The sequence below is a fragment of the Rhinoderma darwinii genome, chromosome 4 (genome assembly GCF_050947455.1).
Source record: "Rhinoderma darwinii isolate aRhiDar2 chromosome 4, aRhiDar2.hap1, whole genome shotgun sequence".
NCBI classification, from domain to species: domain Eukaryota; kingdom Metazoa; phylum Chordata; class Amphibia; order Anura; family Rhinodermatidae; genus Rhinoderma; species Rhinoderma darwinii.
The window spans coordinates 352,958,076-352,971,049 of record NC_134690.1 but is presented as its reverse complement, the minus strand read 5'-3'; the positions used below and the strand labels follow the sequence as shown (position 1 = coordinate 352,971,049).

At 39.4% G+C, this 12,974-nt stretch overlaps 1 protein-coding gene across 4 annotated transcripts in view; it reads left to right on the top strand.

The window, feature by feature from the left end:
* Nucleotides 1-12,974, top strand: part of RALGAPA2 (Ral GTPase activating protein catalytic subunit alpha 2) — a 283,670-nt gene that overhangs the window by 156,830 nt on the left and 113,866 nt on the right. For all 4 annotated transcript variants that reach the window (XM_075862975.1, XM_075862976.1, XM_075862974.1 and 1 more), the window contains 2 exons: nucleotides 7,931-8,054; nucleotides 9,059-9,214. In XM_075862975.1, coding sequence (XP_075719090.1) covers nucleotides 7,931-8,054; nucleotides 9,059-9,214 — 280 coding nt within the window. The remainder of the gene's footprint in view (nucleotides 1-7,930; nucleotides 8,055-9,058; nucleotides 9,215-12,974) is intronic.

The following is a 12,974-nucleotide window of genomic DNA, read 5'->3' as shown; positions in this document are numbered from 1 at the left end:
TAAATTGTTATTTTATATATTTTCTGTTCCCTAAATTTATTATTTTTTTATTTATTTTTAAACTCTTGGACCACCCATTTAATAATGTATCACACATGCTCTGTGATACCTCTGCAATTCAGCATATCTTAGAAGGGTCACATGATAACTTGTAGCTCAGACTCCCACGAAAAACGAGCTGCTATGTTAGGGGTGTGGCTTTGGCTTAAAGTAATATCCCACGTCTTCAGCTTTGATTGGTCATTGTAAGGAGTGTTTTCTGGAGATTCCTTCTAAAGGACTGACATGTAGATGATATTATCATCGTTCTAACCCTGATGGGGTTTGCTGTTGGCAGAATACTTTGTATTCGAGTTTATTTCTGTCTGGGAAGAGTCTTACTGCAGTCTGTGGGAAGAAATTATTATTTTTAGATATTTTCTACTATTATTGATCGGTATGTTCTTCTAGCATTTTTGCTTTTACTGTGTTTTCAGTGTTGGCGTGGTGTTTAGTCATTAACTGGAACTGCATTTATATCCCCTACAATATTTAGATGTTTTAGTAGGTACAGATATTTCTGGGACTCCCTCCAATCCCCAGTTGGCTGCAAACTGCTCCCTGCTGTTTACATGCCACGCATGCCATGCTGTCCTCTAGGAAAGAATAAATCCCATTTGTGCTCCCTAAAGATAAGACGCACTATTGTGTGATATTCCCACTAAATCGCCGCAAATGATTTAGGAGTGGAGCAGATCCCCCCCCCCCCACCCAAGCAACCCTCGTCTCATCTTTATAATGGAAAGGAACTATTCTTTTTTTTTTTTATTTTTTTTTTGTGATATTTTCTGTTGACACCAAAAGAAACATTAGGAAGTGTGAACGAGTTAAAGCCACACGGCTTTTTCTCAATTGTGATTGGCCCTACACTCTCCATTTTCAGCCTTTCCTCAAAGGATGCATTGATTATTCCTAGCCCACGCCAGGATCATCATGCACTATTCATGACGATTGTGTGCCAAGGGAGATAGATATCCTTTTGTGTACACCAGCTGAAAAACAGCAGCTTTAATACGGAGTTTGCCAGGGTAGGGAAACTTTTCATATCTGGCCTTTATTTCATTTTCACAGCTGATGGCGAGCTGCCCGCATTAGAATGCAGTTAAGCAAACTTTTTTCATGCACAGTTAATTGGCCCTCTTAGACTTTTAATGGCTTGGCTTTCTTTCAACTATTGCTGCATGTTCACTACAATGAGGAAGATGCATTAGTCATAAATCACAGCTTTATCTTCAAATCTGTGTTAAAATTGAATCATTTCAATGAATAAATCAGTAGTAATATGTGATTTGGGCTCTTTCAGTCATGCGAAGTTCTATAGTGCAGATGTATTGTGTCATAGCCATGTGTGATTTATGTTCTTCATAATGCACAGTTTAGGGAGAACTTACTGCAGTGAATGGAACAAGCTGTAGGTTCACGTCCATGGCCGGGTGACAAGAAAGCAGATGGTAGAAACAACACACTTGCTACAGACTCCTTTATTTCTGGACAACATTAATCTATTAAATACATTATAAAAGTTAAATGTGTGAATCATTACTATTAGATATTTCTGTAACTCCAAGGTCACTAATAATAGAAAAAGATTTAAAAAAATTCTCATTGAAGTCAACAGAGAAAACACACCACAAAAACACCTGGGAAAGAGAATGCTGGGATTTGGAATAAGGAAAAAAAAAAACTTTCAAAAACTGCAGTAAATCTGAAAAAGCGCTCAATAAAACTGCGTTTGAACGTACACTCAACTGCAAATCCTCATGTTCATTTTTTTATTTTTTAGCCTTTTTTTTGGTCACTTACAGTTGTGTCTTCCTTTACTTTTTCCTCTAAATCCGACATAAACTGATGTATGGCACGAGATGTTAAACAAATATTTTAAAAAGTATATTGTACATCCGACAAATACCGTCAACCATCTGTCGCCTATAGATTCCCAGGGTTAAAAGAAAACGTATATGTCACAGCCAATCAGTTAAAAAGAATGTTAAATGTATATATATTTTTAACATGAGTCTATGGGTGACGGGTAGCATCCAACGGCAATCCGTTGCCCTTAGACTGCCTTGTTAAAGAGGCTCTGTCACCAGATTTTGCAAGCCCTGTCTGCTATTGCAGCAGATCGGCGCTGCAATGTAGATTACAGTAACGTTTTTATTTTTAAAAAACTAGCATTTTTGGCCAAGTTATGACCATTTTTGTATTTATGCAAATGAGGCTTGCAAAAGTCCAAGTGGGCGTGTATTATGTGCGTACATCGGGGCGTGTTTACTACTTTTACTAGCTGGGCTTTCTGACGAGAAGTATCATCCACTTCTCTTCAGAACGCTCAGCTTCTGGCAGTGCAGACACAGCGTGTTCTCGAGAGATCACGCTGTGTCGTCACTCACAGGTCCTGCATCGTGTCGGACGAGCGAGGACACATCGGCACCAGAGGCTACAGATGATTCTGCAGCAGCATCGGCGTTTGCAGGTAAGTAGCTACATCGACTTACCTGCAAACGCCGATGCTGCTGCAGAATCATCTGTAGCCTCTGGTGCCGATGTGTCCTCGCTCGTCCGACACGATGCAGGACCTGGGGCAGGAAGTGAGTGACGTCACAGCGTGATCTCTCGAGAACACGCTGTGTGTCTGCACTGCCAGAAGCTGGGTGTTCTGAAGAGAAGTGGATGATACTTCTCGTCAGAACGCCCAGCTAGTAAAAGAAGTAAAAACGCCCCGATGTACGCACATAATACACGCCCACTTGGACTTTTAGTTTTCAACACACCCACTTGGACTTTTGCAAGCCTCATTTGCATAAATACAAAAATGGTCATAACTTGGCCAAAAATGCTCGTTTTTTAAAAATAAAAACGTTACTCTTATCTACATTGCAGCGCCGATCTGCTGCAATAGCAGATAGGGGTTGCAAAATCTGGTGACAGAGCCTCTTTAAGCCGTATATGTTTTATTGTATATATTCTTTCACTGGATGGATGCTTCCGACAGTCATCTGTTGCCCATAGACTCCCATGTTAAAAAACTGCCCAAGTTTGGCCATAGACTCCTATGTTTTTTTACTGAATGGCACAAGTTCGTGTTAAATTGGTATCATTACAAATTGTATAACCTAACACATTCCAAAAAGTTAATGTTACTTCTAACATAATTTTTTTTAGGGTTTTTGCACATCACGTTTTTGTCCTACATTTAGCGTGCACGTCGGTAAAGCGGTAAGGGCATGTTTATTATGTGCCCTATGTTTGCACCAAGTCTATAATTGTTTAGGCTAGGGCTACACTGCGTCTTAATCTTGCATATAACTTGTAAACTAAGTTCTGTTCCCTATGAGGGAAAAAAATTGTATGCAATGTTAGGATAGTTATTTTTTTACTCTCCCCAATGGGGGAATTGTGATCACTTGCTACTGTGAGATGTATTTCATTTAAAGTTCTGTGTTCCAGAAAAAAACTAAACTCAACAACACCTGGCACCCCCACTAATGTCCACATCATAGGGTCCTGTCTGGCATTGCTTTGAATTTCACGGCCACCTCTCTATTGAGCGAACATTATTGAAAGCCATATGTGATGTAGCATGCTGCCACATGCATGATCGTCTCCTTATTAAAACCAGTGTGCTGCCCCATTCTCCCTCAACATTGGCGAGGGTCCCAGCTGCTGCGGGTACTGAGCCTGATTACATGTCTAATTGACGTGACATTGAATGCTAAATAAAGTACATTTCTTTAAATGGACACTAAATTTTCAAACAACTTATGGTAATGTAATAGTTTACATGATATAAAACAACTTTGTAATATACTTACTATTAAAATGTACTTGTTTTATCCATTCAAATTGTGTGAAGTTACTGCCACTAGGGGTCCCCTTTTCTGTGATCTGCTGTCCACCTCCTGTTGTCAAGCATTGGCCGTCACTAGTTACAGATGGACAGCAGAAGGTCGGGGGGGGGGGGTGTCGCTTCACTGCCTGGCTATAGCTTTCTATAGAGTAGGGAGGAGAAGGCCGAGGGAGAGAGAGTGTGAGTCATGTAAGTCTATGGAAAGGGGGAGGGGTGAGCAAAGGGAGGAAGCAGGAGCAGAGAGAAACACAGACGTGGTGGTAACATTTCTTTGTCACGCCAGTGCTGGATTCTCAACTACAGTGCTCATTGCTGCTGCATAATGTCCTCCATGCTGATATAGTTTCTATATTTGTGTTAGATCGAGATAGGAGAGCAGAATTCTCCTCCTCTGAGTGCTGTGTATAGAACACATGATATCCTTTACGCTCTGCCCACTAGCTCAGAGACTACTGAGAATTTGGAATAGTGCCTGCAGAGGGGAAAGCTGCTAAATGTTGCCACGCAAGTCATATAATGGCCACAAATAGTGTTTTCCTCGTGTACACACATTATGACATCTTCTGAAAGGTCTCCTGAAAAATTAGGTACGCTTTAAAGAGGATCGGTCACCAGTTTATTAATTCCCTATCTCCTAACTAATCTAATAGTCGCTATGATGCTGATAAATACAGTGTAATTTTGTTTTAAAAAACATTTTATTATTTGCAAAGTTATGAGCAATTTTTTAATATGCTAATGTAGCTCTAATAGCCAAATAGGAGGTGACTCTTTCTTTTCACTCTTCTTTCATTCTTTTCGGTGTAATGTTTTCGGTATGACGTTGTCCAATCAGCATACAGCTTCTCCCCCATCCCTTCCCAGCAACAGTTTGATCATATAGTATACAGCTTCCATTCCTGACTGTTGTCTCACAGCTAGAACTACGATCCTGGTGTCATATGACAGATTAGAATCTCCTCTTTCATATGCCACTGCGAGATATGACTTTGAAATGATTCCCTTTCCCTCCAGCCTCCGTCTCTCACACTGTGTGAAGCAGCTTCATGCTGATAGGACAGCGTCAGAGGCTGTGCGGTAGCTCCACCTCAGGAGAATCACTGGTGTTGACACCCACATGTCTAGTATAGGCCCATTTGCATATTTAGAAAAAAAAACAACTTTTAAAATAGTTTGGGACACAATTTTCACTAGCATTATCAGTGTGACAGTGCCTATTAGATAGACGATTTGTTTTTTTTGTTTTTTGTGTGAATAAGTATTCATCCCCTGAGAGTCCATGCTTTTTAGAGCCACCTTTTGCTGCAATTACAGATGTAAGTTTCTTTATTAGTTTGGCACAACTAGACATTGGGATTATTGCCCATTCTTCCAGGCAAAACTGCTCCAACGCCTTCAGGTTAGGTGGGCGGCGTAGGTTGTTCAAAAGCAGGCACAACAGTACTGTAGACTTGTCTATGGCAGCAGACCGTCCTTACACTACTATTCTTATGTAGGCAAGCTCGATTCGAACTCCAAAACACGTTACATGGTTTTAGACACCCCCCCCTCCCGCCCCCGCCTTTTGGTTCTAGTCTCTTCCGGAAAATGGTTTTATTGGGAGAAATGTAAATGCTTACAGTTACGGTCTTCAGTATATTGCCTTCTGCAATGATAGAAGGCTGAAGGTTAAGCTATAAACCGTTTATCTTCAGCAGACATGGCATCTTCAATGGTCAAATATGTCCTCTTTGAGAAGACATTCTGGAGAAACAACACACATTTGGACATCGCTGTTTGAAGGACAAGTACCGGCTGTGTTTGTTGGTTTTTTGTTGGTTTTTTGTTGGTTTTTTGGCTTCCATGTTTCATCCATTGTCAAAAGTCAAAGCAAGAAGCCTGTTTTTCTTTAAAAGTGCTGAATGACTTAAACACCTCATAATGCTTCTGATACACCTTCCTCATGGTGGACACCCCAGAACAAATTTATGAATGATTTTACAAACTACGTCCCACACCTCCAGGCACAATGACCACAACTGTCCCTTATATATAGTCTTTAGTCGAAATGTCATGTCTTAAATGGAGCAACCCGGCTTACACCGTTGAGTAGGAAGAACTTCTTTGTCTAATGTAACTGAAATGTTATTATATATTTCTTTGGCAGTCTTCCATTTTGACTAACAATAACTTCATCACTACTTTGTTCTCTTGATTTGGAAATGCCCTGTTTATCTCAGACCAGAAAAGCAAAATCAATACGTTCTTATGCACATTATTTTTTTTATATAGTTATTTAGATATGAATGAATTAGATATGATTTATCATAGGCACATGTAATGTTAAGGTCCCAAAAGCCGTTAGGCACAGAGTTGTTAAGTAGACATGTTGATTAATTCTGCGAGGGGAGAAATTGAATTAGGAAAGGAGAATCCCAGTGATAATTTAATTGGAAGGCTATTGAGGTAGGCAAACACCAGCAATTTATAGATTTACATTGGCTGAATGAAAAAAACTCAGCTGTGGAGCAATTATTGAATGAGTCTCTTGGCTGCGCTTGTTACGACCATTCAGCTCTTTATGTCTGTAAGTGTTGTTTGTGACAGCACTTCCTTCCCCAAGTAGGTTTATTGCAGTAGCGAAGTGTATGGTATATACTTTAAAACTGATTTGCTCAGTCTGACAAGAAAGGAAATCGACTTTTTATAGAGATCTGCACTAACAAATCTCTGATCTGCTAGAATTATTGATAAGTATGGCATCCAAGAGAGAACAAAAGCAGCAAACCGTTAGTAGAACATTTTGCTATGATGAGATGTTGGCTAATAACTGGCCTTTGCAGTCAGATTTTACACAGATTGGCGCGTTTTCCAAAGCTTCATGAAGGATACTTCATTTAAAACTCAAGCAAGGGCTTCTTGACATTCTCCATGTTGACAATTACAACCGATCCCTATAGAGCGGGGGGGGGGTTAAACCTCTTTAAACGTTCGGTTTTTTCTATTTCTGTCCCTTCTGGGTTCTATATATACGTTGTTTTTAAAAAAAGATAAAAATATATATATATATATATATATATATATATATTTGATCAGTTATATGGCTCCATATTTTAGTTTTCTCATTGGAGCACAATGACATCACCACCAATTTCGTGATGTTTATTTAGAATTCTGTATTGTCAATGGGGTGGACATCAGAACTACTTTGGTGTGATTTGGTGGGACCTTCAAGTCCCTTTTCCCAGTGAACATAGTGGTCATTCAAAAGATGAAGACGGCACTCGAAGTAAAAATTTTTGCACATTTTCGCATTATATGACCTTTATCAGGCCAGAGAAATGTTTTATTACCCATATAATTGTACTGGGCAGCTTTAATAAAAACTTAACAGCATTTAACAATAACATTTTCTTTAAAAGAAACCTGTTACGTTGAAGACGCAGTCTGATCTGCAGGCAGTATATTATAGAGCAGGAGAAGCTGAGAAGATTGATATGTAGTTTTGTGGGAAGGTTCAGTAGAACTTGTCATTTATTGATCTAAAGCTCCTCTCATTCTTGGCTTAGGAGTCCAGTGGGCGGTCCTCTGTGATTGACAACCTTCCCTGTATGAGTAAGCACACCAAAGATATCTGTCAATCACGGAGTAGGACCGTCCACTGGACTCCTAAGCCCAGATTGAGCAGACGTTTAGATCAATAAATTACATGTTCTAGTTTACACAGCGGATTTTGTGTGGCGGGTCCTGCTGCGGATCTACCCCGAGCCGTTCAAAAGTTGTGAGGGTGTTCCGGAACTTTTGATGGGCAGTATATATATATGTATATATGTATGTATATGTGTGTGTATATGTATGTATATATATATATATATATATATATATATATATATATATATATATATATATATATATATACACTCTGCAGTCATGAAAATGTTAAAATGTAATAAATGTGAATTCCTGTTTACAATAACTTTTGCAGTAAAGTATTTGAGTTATGTGTTCAGTAATAAAAAATAAAATGTTTATAGTTCCATATTATATAATTGTTTTCTTTACCAGCCGTGAGACCCACAAGATCGCTGTATTTTACATTGCTGAAGGGCAGGAGGATAAGTGCTCCATACTTTCCAACAGCGGGGGAAGCAAGGCCTATGAAGATTTTGTAGCAGGCCTCGGGTGGGAGGTAATTGAAAATTATCACAATTATTGTTCAGCTTAGCAAACTCAATGCCGTTTTTAGTGCAGATTTTCTGTGTTATGTTTATTTTGTGTTTTTGTAGACAAAAATAGGAAAGCGGCACTGCCCAATACAGTATAGGGTGCAAATCCTCCAGACACCCTACTTAGTAACAGCAAAAAAAAAGTAAAAGTTACCGACCAGTTCGGCATTCTTATAACTCTTCTGCACAGGCGCCGTCTGTATAGTCTGCACATGCCCATACTGAAGCCGGTTTACTCGAGAGCCGCAGCACGTACCTAATGAATACTTAACTGCGCACGCACATTGGCTAGAATGACGGGTCTGGAACATTCTCCATTGAGCATAGACGGCATTTAAGCCACCTTAACTAAGGGAACAGTACAACTGGCGTAATTCTGAAGGGAGATTACCCCGATACAGCCATATCAAAGTGCAAAATGTACCAAACCTATTGTGAATAAATTAATTTATTAACCGTAACAATAGTCCAAATTGTTAGTGGAATGAAGAAAATACCTGGTTTTAGAAATAAAAAAAAATAACAAGTTGTGAGTTCTTGTGTATTCACCACCTTTGCAATGAAACCCCTAAATAAGGTCTTGTCAAACCAATTAAAGTGTTACTTAAACTTTCATAAAACTTTTCATATGTCATGGTGACATGTCCGAAGCTTTGAATAGTGGGCGTCCAACCACGGACACCCCCACCGATCGCTAAAACGCAGCAGCAGAAGTTATCAGGTGAGCCATGTTCTGCTTAGTTTCTGATTGGCTTTGCTCGGCTCTTCTCGGAAAGACAAGCGAGCAGTGTACCATCTCGATCTGAATCCGTACACCGTGTGCTCGACTTTCCAAGAATTCGTAAACATCCATGCCCAAATTTTGTTAACGCCCTTAAAAAATAAATGCTATCAATAGCAATGATATACTGTATATTTTGATTTATACTCTCTGCAGGAATACAACCTAATTCTATTGCTATTTTAGGTGGACCTCTCAACTCACTGTGGGTTTATGGGTGGTCTACAGAGAAACGGAAGCACTGGACAAACTGCACCTTATTACGCTACCTCTACTGTTGAAGCAATCTTTCATGTCTCTACGCGCATGTTATCTGATTCAGATGATTCACTGACCAAAAAGGTAACTGACAAAAACCTAAATATGCTATATGCAACCTTATAAAGTCCACCCTTTACAAATGTAAAATGTGATAAATATCTGTGCGTTAGATCAGTATGCAATTTGTATTGGCACTAAAATCCCAGGCACTTGTGAATGCCCACAAAGTCATTGACTTTACTGTTACTACAACACCGCGTTCCAAATTATTACGCAAATGTTATTTTTCGCTGATTTTCCTAAATAGTCGATGCAAATGACAGTCAGTATAATTTTCAAGCCATCAACCGTTGGAGTATAATGCAAATTGTATTGAACAAATCTCCTAATGATAACAGATTTTTTTTTTAGAAGTAAAAAACTCAAAACGCACTGTTTCAAATTATTATGCACAACAGAGATCAAAACATTTTAAAGGTTGTAAAGAGAACTAAAATGGTAATTTGTTTAATTTGCAGCATCAGGAGGTCATATTTACAGAAATCAAAAGCTCTTTCAATAAAAAACAAAACTTAACAGGCCAAGTTACATGTTAACATAGGACCCCTTCTTTGATATCACCTTCACAATTCTTGCATCCATTGAATTTGAGAGTATTTGGACAGTTTCTGCTTGAATATCTTTGCAGGATGTCAGAATAGCCTCCCAGAGCTTCTGTTTTTATGTGAACTGCCTCCCACCCTCATAGATATTTTGCTTGAGGATGCTCCAAAGGTTCTCAATCGGGTGAGGGGAACATGGGGGCCACACCATGAGTTTCTCTCCTTTTATGCCCATAGCAGCCAATGACACAGTTATTCTTTGCAGCATGAGATGGTGCATTGTCATGCATGAAGAACATTTTGCTACGGAAGGCACGGTTCTTCTTTTTGTACCACGGAAGAAAGTGGCCAGTCATAAACTCTACGTACTTTGCAGAGGTCATTTCCACACCGTCAGGGACCCTAAAGGGACCTACCAGCTCTCTTCCCATGATTCCAGCCCAAAACATGACTCCGCCACCTCCTTGCTGACGTCGTAGCCTTGTTGGGACATGGTGGCCACTAACCAACCATCCACTACTCCATCCATCTGGACCATCCAGGGTTGCACAGCACTCATCAGTAAACAACACGGTTTGAAAATTAGTCGCCTTTTATTTCTGAGCCCACTGCAACCGTTTCTGCTTGTGAGCATTGTTTAGGGGTGGCCGAATAATAGCTTTATGCACACTTGCAAACCTGTGGAGGATCCTACACCTTGAGGTTCGCGGGACTCCAGAGGCACCAGCGGCTTCAAATACCTGTTTGCTGCTTTGCAATGGCATTTTAGCAGCTGCTCTCCTAATCCTATTCATGTGTCTGGCAGAAACCTTCCTCATTATGCCTTTATCTGAACGAACCTGTCTGTGCTCTGAATCAGCCACAAATATTTTCACAGTACGATGATCACGCTTACGTTTTCTTGAAATATCCAATGTTTTCATACCTTGTCCAAGGTATTGCACTATTTCACGCTTTTCGGCAGCAGAGAGATCCTTTTTCTTTTCCATATTGCTTCAAACCTGTGGCCTGCTTAATAATGTGGAACTTCCTTCGTAAGTAGTTTTCCTTTGATTGGGCACACTTGGCAAACTAATTATCACAGGTGTCTGAGATTGATTACAAAGAGCCCTAAGACACAATACCATCCATGAGTTTCATTGAAAAACGAATAATGAAATGTTTATGACACTTAAATTCAATGTGCATAATAATTTGGAACACGGTGTATTTAAGTAGGGTCGTTTTATTTCTATGTTAGACCCCATGCACATGACTGTAGAATCCATGCGTAATTATGGTCCGTAATTATGGTTCGTAATTACGGACCCATTAATTTACGGAAAGGTGTCCGTGCCGTAGAAAGACTTGAGAAAAGATAGGGCATGTCCTAGTTTTTGCTTTTTACGGACCGTACACCCATACTGTATATGGGAGCACGGTCCGCAAAATTTTCGGATGGTTGTCCGCGGCCGGCTGTGCCCGTAATCACGGACAGTGATTATGGGCACGGTCATGTGCAGAGGACCTGATTGAGTAAATGTATAATACAGATGGCAGCCTTCAGGATGATACTGATGTCCAGCACTCGTTCTCAGTCACTCATAGTTCTGAATCTTGTTCGGTGTAATAATTGACCTTTTCCGCCAGGAGTTGTCCAAGTCAATATAATGTCAGTCGGTGATTCAAAATAGACTCTTCAGATGAGATTTACTCTTGTCCAATTGATTCATACACTTATCCATTGCCCTATACAAATCCTTTTCTAGTTGATAAAGCATTTATAGGTTTGACCTTTTATAATATTTTTATCCAGAGCTGATGCTAGGATTGTAATGTGGGATCTGTAATGATTTAATGACATGTCTGCTTCTTAACAGCTATTTTTCCATTTTATTTTGTAGAGTATAACGATGTGTGTGTATATATAAACGCTGTAATGTTTTGGCGTGGGAGAGGTGCTTTATCTTAAGAGTCAAGAATTAAAAAAATTCCATTTTATTTTTTTATTCTACAGGTCTGTTTGAGTTCATCAATACCAAATAACTATAGTTTATTTTTACGTTTTAGTACTATTGCGCAATATAAATGTTTTACAGAAAGTCATTTTTGAGTCGCTGCATTCTGAGAGCCATAACTGTTATTTTTCTGTCCATGTATCCATAGGAGGACTTTTTTTTTGAGGGACGGGTTGTAGTTTTTATTGGTAACGTTTTTGGAAACCTATAATTTATTGATTAAACCCTTCCTGACATCCGCCATATATTTACTACGGAGCTCGGTTGTGGGGGTATGGAGCATGTTCACGGGCTGAGCATGCTCCATCGAACAAGTTTGCCGGCTGTATGTTACAGCCAGCACTTCCGTGTAACGAGTGCGTTAACACTCATTTAACCCATTAGAAAGAGGGGCAGCCCCCTCTGACGTTCCAACACCCCCCTCGCGATGCGATTGCGTGTTGCTGATGGTTGTCATTTCAGTCTGGGTGCCTAATAAAGGCCCAGAGGTCGGCCATCTTTGTACTAATAGAAGCATGTCAGAATCACAATATACTGCACTAGATTAGTATTGCAGTATAGATAGCGCTACACATATATATATATATATAAAGAAATCCCACAGCACTCCGATGGTTCCAAAAAGTATGTGATTTATTCAGTCAACAGCTGCAACGTTTCCGTCCTGCTATAGGTCCTATAGCAGGACGGAAACGTTGCAGCTGTTGACTGAATAAATCACATACTTTTTGGAACCATCGGAGTGCTGTAGGATTTCTTTCGTTTATGTCTTATAATCCACGGATCTGGATTACCTGCTTGCACCCATTACCGTGTTGGAATCTGTCCCAGAGTGCTGCTTATCTCTACCTATATATATATATATATATATATATCTCAAAATAATAAAAAAAACTTTATTTAACGGTCTTTAACTTTTTTTATTAGTACCAGTAGGGTAACTTGAACCAGCGATATAAAAAGTGATCAGAAAGTACTACAAAATAGTACTAATAGAAACTACAGCTCGCCCCCCAAAAAATAAGCCCTCAATCGACGGAAAAATAGGTTGTGGCTCTCAGAATATTGCGATGCAACACTAATTTTGTTTTTAACAATTAGTTTTTTCCTTGTAAAAGTAGTAAAACATTAAAACAATATATATATATATAAATTTGGTATAGGCATAATTGTATTGACCCGCAGAATAAAGTTAATAAAGTTAACATGTTGTTTTTACCGCACAGTGAACGCCGTATAAAT